The sequence below is a fragment of the Delphinus delphis genome, chromosome 11, assembly GCF_949987515.2.
Source record: "Delphinus delphis chromosome 11, mDelDel1.2, whole genome shotgun sequence".
In the NCBI taxonomy this organism is placed as follows: Eukaryota; Metazoa; Chordata; class Mammalia; order Artiodactyla; family Delphinidae; genus Delphinus; species Delphinus delphis.
The window spans coordinates 90,367,652-90,376,870 of NC_082693.1; the positions used below are offsets into that span (position 1 = coordinate 90,367,652).

At 50.5% G+C, this 9,219-nt stretch overlaps 1 protein-coding gene across 1 annotated transcript; it reads left to right on the forward strand.

Annotated features, from left to right (window-relative positions):
• The first annotated feature begins 297 nt into the window (after positions 1–297).
• LOC132433315 (apolipoprotein L6-like) lies at positions 298–8,824 on the forward strand. The gene is made up of 4 exons (XM_060023918.1): positions 298–389; positions 2,436–2,565; positions 5,023–5,848; positions 6,717–8,824. Exons 2-4 carry the CDS (start codon positions 2,483–2,485, stop codon positions 6,831–6,833), a joined length of 1,026 nt encoding a protein of 341 aa, XP_059879901.1. The 5' UTR covers positions 298–389; positions 2,436–2,482; the 3' UTR covers positions 6,834–8,824.
• The last annotated feature ends 395 nt before the right edge of the window (positions 8,825–9,219 follow it).

Consider the following 9,219-nt stretch of genomic DNA (forward strand, 5'->3'; position numbering starts at 1 on the left):
TGCCCTTGGCACAGCTAGGACCAGGAGAGGAGAGACTCAGGCCTGACTTGGATTCATCTGTCCACTTCGTTGCACATCTATTAGAGAAAGAAGCAGAAAGGAATGTAAGAGTTCAAGCCATTTCGCAATAAGCGCCAGGGTCTTCCCGAAAGAGCTGCCTTGGGCATTGGCATTTCTGTGCCTGACTCACTGAACTCGGACCCAGTTTTGCAATCAGAGCCTCGGGCCTTTCCCCTAGTGAGAAGAACCAGCTAGAGGCTCTGCACTTCGTCTTTGTCTTCCTGCAGCCCAGACGCTCACAGCCCCCTGCTGGACCAGAGGCCTCCGGAGAGGAGAGAGCAGAAGGCCTTTGGAACCTGAGGCCACAGTGAGAGCTTCACTGAGAACAGGTGGGACAGCACACCCAGGAGGAGGGCTGATCTGGGGCCTCTAGAGGACAATGTGCCCAAGGGGTTGGCCACCTGCACTTGGTTTGGGAAAAAGAGCTGTTGTCAGGAACCCCCCAGGGGTTCACATCCCCATCCAGCCAGTTCCTAATGTGAGACTGGGTCTGAAGTTCAGCTTCGTTACTTGATAAATCAGGATAGAAATCTCTCCTTCAGGAGTATTTGAAGTTTAAATAAAAGCATGATTAAGCGTATGATTAGACCAACCAAGTTGCGTCTTCCGCTCCATTGGCTGGGGACCCCAGGATCCTAGACAGACAGAGAGAGAGCCTGGACCCCAGAAAGGAGGAGACGGCATGGGCCAAGGCATTTCCCTAGACATTCTCTGCAGGACTGGTTTAGGGCTGTCATCTCTGTAGAAAAAATGCTGAATGAGTTGTCTCAAAATTGCAACCTGCAGTGTTTCTTGGGTTGTAGGTTTTTTTAGTGTAGTTTGGGAGTAGGGGGTGTTGGTGATAAAGATTAAGAGGATTATCTAAAGCTGTGTGTCAGAGTAACCGACTTTTCTGACGCTGATGGGGTGCGTGAGGGACTTGGTTTGCAGGCAAAGGGGCAGAATACAGTGGAGCTGAAGTCTCCCAAAACTGCAAAGAGAAACTCATAAAAAAAAGCTCTCATATGAGAATAACATCTCTAATCCTCTCCCACCATTTCCATCCCTCTCCCAACATAACATCCTCTGACATCCACTGAGAGAAGGTCAGTAGCGAGGGGATGGAACCTGATGGGACCAAAGGGTTCCCCACTGTCACTATAGCCCTTCATCTGATAAGACTAATATGAAAAATGGGGGAAGTTTTAGGGGGTGCTGCTAAAGAATGGGGCTCCCCCAGGGTTTCTCAGCCTCAGTACCACTGACATTTTGGGCTGGACCATTCTTTGCTGTGGGGGACGTCCGGTGCATTGTAGGGTGTCAAGCATCGCTGGCCTCTACCCACTAGATGCCAGTAGCAGTGCCTCCACCGGACCCCTGAATGTCTACAGGCATTACCAATATCCCCCGGGGAGGAAACACGTCCCTGATTGAGATCTACCATTTTTGACCTGGCTGGACTCACACTGGGCTCCCCCACTTACCAAGTGCATGTTTTGTAGTGTATTCCTATAATGAAATACTACATAGCAATCTTTTTTTTTTTCTTTTTTAATTTATTTTTGGCTGCGTTGGGTCTTCATTGCTGCGCGCGGGCTTCCTCTAGTTGCGGTGAGTGGGGGCAGCTCTTCGTTGAGGTGCACGGGCTTCTCATTGTGGTGGCCTCTCTTGTTGCGGAGCACGGGCTCTAGACATGCGGGCTTCAGTAGTTGTGGCACATGGGCTCAGTAGTTGTGGCTTGCAGGCTCTAGAGCGCAGGCTCAGTAGTTGCGGCGCAAGGGCTTAGTTGCTCTGCGGCACGTGGGATCTTCCGGGACCAGGGCTCGAACCCGTGTCCCTTGCATTGGCAGGCAGATTCTTAACCACTGCGCCACCAGAGAAGCCCATGGTAAACATTTTTAAAGCCACTGAACGTTTTTAAAACCACGACAACATGAAAGAATTTCACAGACGTTGTGTGGAGCGAAAGAAACCGAACAAATGACTCAATTGACATGAAGTTCAAGACCAGGCAAACTAATCAATGGTTATGGAAATCAGGATAGTGGTTACCACCCCCCCCACCCCCCCACCCCCCCCACCCCCCACCCCCGCCTCGGGCCGGGTGAGGATTGACCACCAGGGGGTTAAGGGAATCTTCTGTTCTCTATCTTGGTCTGGGAGGTGATGACTCAGGTGTGTAATGTCAGAATGTATTGAGTTGATGACTTCCTTTTGAGTATTTATCCTACATAAGCTCCACCTCAACATAAAATGTAAAAACAGCAGTTTGCAAATATTTTGTACATTGTGTGTTTATTATTATCTTGATTCCGCACTGTCTAAAATCCCTCCATCCTTGAATTTCATATGGTTTCATGGCCCCTGCAGTAAACTTGGTTTCTGTTTCCAACCAGAAAATCCTTTGACGTGTGGCGACAGCTCTCATTCTCCCACAGGCAAAATGAACACGGATTTGATGCCGCAGAATCTGCTGGACACCCAGGCAGGGAAAGCATTATGCAAGGCTGGTGTCAGTCTGCAAAGGTAAAACCCAGAGCGCTTTTTCCTTGGGGAAAGGGCTACTTCTGCAGAAATGTTTAGGCAGCCGCATGACACGCGACAGACGTGTTCCAAGGGCATCAGCCATAAAGTATGCCCTGCCCTCCAACTGGTCTCCATTACGTATATATGTCTCCCAGGGGAAAAAATATTCCACCGCTACATTAAATATTTCGGAGCACAGGTCAAGTTCTTGTCGGGTACGTGACATTGGGTAATAGGACTCTGAGGCCAGAAACTGCCCTTTCGGGTCTCACCTCTCTGAGGTTCATGTATCACCAAAAAGGCCCTTTAGTGTTACTGCATTCATGAATTTAAGCCCAAGTGTCCATTCATCAGCAGATATAGCATCACCAGCCCAATATGGACAATCAACAAATGTCTGCTGAGGGAATTCGGTGTCACAGAACTCGATTGCAATTTTCACTGTGTCAGGAGGCATCATTACCTAATGCGGGATGCATTTAGTTTAATTTAAAAACACAAGAAGGGAATTCCCTGGCGATCCAGTGGTTAGGACTCGGTGCTCTCACTGCTGGGGCCCTGAGTTTGATCCCTGGTCGGGGAACAAAGATCCCACAAAACACACACACACACACACACACACACACACACACACACACACACACACACACACACGAAGCCAAGCTCCTGTTAGCTACCAACCACATGAAAGACAACACTTCACAGTGAATGCAAAGTGGCGTTATTGATCTTTTTTCTTCCTTTGGAATTTTATTTTATTTATTTTTTTTACAGCAGGTTCTTATTAGTTATCTCTTTTATACATAGTAGTGTATATATGTCAATCCCAATCTCCCAGTTCATCCCACCACCACCACCCCGCTTTCCCCCCGCGCTGTCGATCTTTGCAGGTACAAATCTCTCTGTTGTTTCTCTTCGTCCCTGCAAACCTGAGGAAGCAGAGAGATCAGGGTGGGCTGCATGGTGGCGTCTGTGAAGCTGGGGGTCTCTCAGCAGGGTTACCCTCCCTGCTGCCATCCGCCCCATCCCCACTGCAAGTCCCGGGGTACTTTTTGCTCTGTCAACTGATTTATGGCTACTGGTTAACTGACAACTGGGCCTAAATTAATTACTTCATTAACACTAAAGGCTTCCTTGGTAGTATATTTGGTTTCTAACCTTTTCCATTGAGGAACTGTGTGTGTGTGTGTGTGTGTGTGTGTGTGTGTGTGTGTGTGTGTGAAGAGAGATTAAAAGGCATGTGTATATATACCTCAGTGAGGAATTCCTCACATCAACTGTCCCGATGAGAGGACAGGGAGCTCTGAGTCCCCATTCAAAGCTGCATGTCAACCTCACACCTTCCTTTGGGTGAGAGCCCTGCCCCGCTCTGGGCTTCTGTTCCCTCCACAGAAAAGTAAAATAGGAAGCTTAGATCTTCCCTAGGGCTCCTTCCAGCTCTGACACCCTCCTGTGCGCAGGGAATCTGTGTTATCACCAGGCCTCCTCAGTTCGCCCTGAAGGCAATGCACCCGGGGCCCTGGGCACCAGGAAAGTTCCTGAAGGAGAGGGCTTTGTTCTCCCCCGAGACTGCTGTCCCGTGAAAGCCACACTCAGCTGGGCTGGCAAAAATCCCTCAGGACTGCCTACTGTGAGAAGACGGGGGAAGGGGCTGGGTCCTTTTGTCCCTGATTTCTCCCGTGAAGAACCAGTTCTGCTCGAGAGAGCAAGGAGAGCCGGCCAGGTGCCAAGGAGAACATTCAGAGCTTTAGCAGTCATTTCTCTCAGCCCTCTCAGTGTGCAACTCCGGAGGCACAGCAGAGCACTGAATTCAAGTTCATCAAAGTGGAGACTTCCCCGGCGCTCCAATGGTTAAGACTCTGCGCTTCCCCTGCAGGGGGCAAGGGTTGGATCCCTGGTCCGGGGAACTAAGATCCCACAAGCTGAAAAAAAACCAAGGTCATCAAAGTGGGGGATGCATTATACAATATGGTGCCTCTTCCCCCTCACTCACCTCTACGCGTACAGGACTCCCAACCTCCGGCCCAACAGCTGGACTCTGCTTCCTCCTGTTTTTCCCAGCCCTCTCCCTCCCGGCAATTCGTCCCAGGTTCCTTATCTTGACTTGGATCCTTGCATTTCCCACTGCTCCTCCTCGTGACAGTTCCCATAGCCTCTTTGAACAAGGTTGAAAAAGTCCCTCAGCACTAATCCACCTCTTCCATCTCTTGGCCAGGGCTACGTTTCTCCCATTTCCCTCCAGATCCCCCTCTTATGTGCTCTCTTCAGGGAACCAGCAGCTCCCAGCAATGCTCTGGGACTTTTCACAGTTGAGTTAGAGGGAACAGAGATGCTAGGAAGATGCAGGGAGGATTGAAAGTCTGGAGGGGCAAGAACATCCAGAAACCACGTGGGCTTGACTATGAATTTGGCTTTCCCATCCGGGAGACTGAACATCTTTATTTCACTCATCCACAGGGACGAAGATGACATTCTTCCATATGAAGATGTGGAGTGGCAAGATGGTGACCTGTCAGCTGAAGAAAGAATATTTTTGGAAGAGTTTCCCATCTTGAAAGGGGAGCTGGAAGTGGGCATCAGAAAGCTTCATACCCTTGCAGACCAGGTCGACACAACCCACAGAACACTCACCAAGACCAGCATAGTGGCCAATTCCATCGCTGTGGTCTCAGAAGTCATGAGCATCCTGGGCTTGGTCCTCGCTCCGGCAGTAGCAGGAGGAAGCCTGGTACTCTCCGCTGCTGGTAGAGTTTTGGGGAAAGCAGGGGAGGTCACCAGCATCTTGACCAACGTTCTGGAACGCTTTCACAGTCAAGAAGCCCAAGCTTATGTCGGTAGCCTAGTGCCCACCCGTGCCCAGGAGGTCAGGGGAGCTGGGGCAGCCTATGTCTTGGCTGCCGGAAAGGTGGTCCAGGATTGTGAAAGCACCGTCAAGGATATCCGGAAGAGCATCCGTGCCTTTCAGATAGCCAGGGCCAACCCGCGCCTGGCCGCTGCCGCCAAGAATCTCCTGACCACTGGCCAAGTCTCAGCCCGGAGGAGCAGGCAGGTGCAAAGGGCTTTTGAAGGTACCACGCTGGTGATGAAAACAAAGGCTCGCTTGCTGGGTACTGCAATGGCTGGCTTCTCCCTCAGCATGGTCTTGGCCTCCCTCCTGAAGGACTGGAAACAGCTGAAGGAGGGAACAAAATCAGAGCTTGCGGAAGAGCTAAGGGCGCAGGCTTGGGAGCTGGAAAGGAAGCTGACAGAATTCACCCAGTGCTATGAGAGCCTGCAGCAGAAGGTGAGGCTGTGGTTTCCCTCGTGGGTGGGGCTGGAGGAGGGGGAAGCTTTAACTGGCGCTTATGGGCACCAGGGTTTATGGGAAGGGTGATGAGGAAGCCAGTGTGTGTGTGTGGAGTTTGCATGGATGTTCCCAAGGACACGGGGTGTCTGGTGGCCCTGAAGGTCCAAACGGTATCATGTTCATCTTGGAGATAGTGGCATCAGTCCTGGAGAGACCTGGTCATGCCTTCTGTCTCTCCCTCGGTGCTCCTTGAGGTCCATGTGCTGGGCAGAGGGTCTTCCCAGTTGTACAGAACAGGACACTGAGCCACAGGGAGTGTTATGGACTGAAACGTGTCCCCCTAACATTTCTATGTAGAAGCCCTAAGCCCCAAGGCGACTTTTTGGAGATGGGGGTTTGGGGAGGTGATTTGGGTTGAATGAGTTTGTAGGGGTGGGGCCATAATCCTAGGGGACTGGTGTCCTTGTAAGAGGAGGAGGAAATACAGAGGGCTCTCTCTTTCTCTGCCTGCACTGGCACAGAGGAAAGGCCCTGTGAGGACGAAGCAAGAAGGCAGCGGTCTGCAAGCCAGGGAGAGTCCTCACCGGGAGCTCGATCGGCCAGCACCTGGATCTGAGCCTCGCAGCCTCCAGAACGATGAGAAAATCCATTTTTGCTGTTTCATCCCCCAGACTGTGGTGTTCATCAGCGTGTGCATAACATCAGCAAGTTATGCAACTTGCCAAATGCTTGCAACTATGTGGAGCGAGAGTCAGGATGACAGCCCAGGAGCCTGACCTCTGAGCCCGGGCCTGGATCTCCACACCATGCTGCCTGGAGCCCTTCTGTAGCTTTCCTTTGATTGGTGTGTGTGTGTGTTTTCCAGAAACTCTCCCAAGAAAAAAAGCCTGTGAGCTCGTCTTCGGAAGGAACCATGGGGACTGTACCTCTGCCACCAGGGAAAGCAGGATCCCAGGGGACAGGAGAGGATGAAGACAATTGAGCCCAGGGGTCTCTGAGTGGAAGAAAAGGGGACCACGGCGGTGGTGGGGCAAGGTTGGCAGAGGCAATGCCTGGAGACTCAGCAGCTGACAGGTCTACAAGGGTGTTGAGGGCACTGTCAGTGGTGAGTGTCACACTGTAAGTTAAGGGAGGTCAGCCTGTCCCATCCCGCCCTCCTTCATGTGTGTAACTCATTTCCTGGACCCCTTCACCGCCCCTGCTCCCTCCCTCGCATGCAGAGTCAGCCCATGTGAAACGTGTATTATTTGACCCCAGGCCCTGTATTAAGTGCTGACACCAGATGGAAGGGCTCTGGGAATGAAGGGTATGCTGGGTTCTCTCTTTTGTATCAACTCAGCTTGTGTTGGCCCTCTGTCCTCCCCCTCCCCGACCTGGGCAGTAATCGCTGGAGAAGATCCTGGGTTTGCACATAAAAGGATGTCACCATCCGCAACCTGCTCGGCCTGATTCCCATCAGGAAGGAGCCCCTCCATCCTCCCCACAACAGAAGTTCTTGGGCTCCTCAAGACACAGGAACCTGTAGGAACTCTCCTGGCTTCCCCGTTCACCCATCTTACACCTATTTTTTTCTTTTCTATGTTTCAGCTGCTATTTTAAAAGTAGTGTATGGACATTCAGTACAACTTTTTAAAATACAGGAAACTAAAGAATAGGGGGGAAGGGGCTTCCCTGGTGGCGCAGTGGTTGAGAGTCCGCCTGCCGATGCAGGGGACACGAGTTCGTGCCCCGGTCCGGGAGGATCCCATATGCTGCGGAGCGGCTGGGCCCGTGAGCCATGGCCGCTGAGCCTGCGCGTCCGGAGCCTGTGCTTCACAAAGGGAGAGGCCACAACAGTGAGAGGGTGCTGGTATTTTGGTGGAGAATTTTCTTTCTGTGCTTTTCTTGCTTTGGACAGTACTGCCTGCTGGGGACCCTCTCTCAAGGCTACATTGTAGAGTAGATTTTTTTTCTGTAACTCACTGAGTTTTCTTTCTCTTGCATTCTCAACTCCCTCATTTGCCTACAGATCTATAACTTTCCATTTTGTTGTTTTCACTTAGCAATGTTTTCTACCCTTCCATGTTTCACAGAGTTTTTATAGACATTACTTTTCCATGTTGCAAAATATTCTCTTGACTGTACCTACAACGCTTTAATTAGACATACATTAGTCATCATTTTGTTAAGTGGCCAAAACCAATTCAAACTGGCCTATGAAAAAGAGAGGAATTTATTGGCTCACGTACTTAAAAAGCTTAGGGGAACAGTGGGCTTCAGGTGCGTGTGGATCCAGAGGCTAAAAATGATGTCATCAAGCATCTGTCTTTCCATTTCTCAGACAGACTTCCGCCACATTCAGGCACCGTGGCCTCAGCACCTCCAGGTGTGCCTGCTGCCAGCTGGGGGACTCCCACATGGAAAGGGGCGGGGCAAAAGTCCAGGGACCCACTCTGACTGGTCAGGACTGGGTCATGTGCCTTTGCTGGTGCTGGTTTCTAGGATGGGCTATGGGAACTCTCTTATGATCTAGGGGTTTTAAGTAGTCACCCCAGGCCGTGTGGTTCCCGCTTCTGTTGCTCTTATAATATTTTCACGAGCATAACAGTAAGTAAACAGCTTTCGCCCCATTTAATGTTGTTCTTTTAGTGTGCGTGAGCATCCTTAAAGTTCCGAATAAACATTGTCAGTAATAATACCTGCACAGGGACTTCCCTGGTGGTCCAGTGGTTAAGAATCTGCCTTCCAACGCAGGGGACGCAGGTTTGATCCCTGGTCAGGGAACTAAGATCCCACATGCCATGGGGCAACTAAGCCTACACGCTGCAACTACTGAGCCCGTGGGCTCTGGAGCCCACGTGCCACAACTAGAGAAGCCTGCATGCCGCAACAAAGAGCCCACTCGCCACAATGAAAGATCCCGCATGCTGCAATGAAGATCCAATGCAGCCAAATAAATAAATATTCTTTTTAAATTAACAAATAAAAAAATAATACCTGCACAAAATACGTAGTCATGAAGCTTGGGGTTTTGTTTGTTTTGTGGAAAGTTTTGAAGAAAAAAAGAAAAGAAGGGATCAGAATGGAAACTCAAGACTCATCTCTGACACTTATTTGCCTGGTCCCATTTCTGAGTTTTGGTTTCTTCAGCCACAAAATAAGTGTAGCCTGAATAAAATCCAGGACTCCTTCTGGGTGTAGATTTGCAGCACCAGGCCTACAGCAATCTGGGAGAAAATACCCTTGACAGAAACTTGAAGAATCCTTACCAATGCTCTGAGCCAGCACCAGAGGGGGTGGGAGAGGCTCAGCTTCCCCTTGTCACCTGCTTCTCTGGTTCCCAGATTCTTCCACAGGGGCAGAAGCTTCTGGAAAAAAGACTTTCCTCT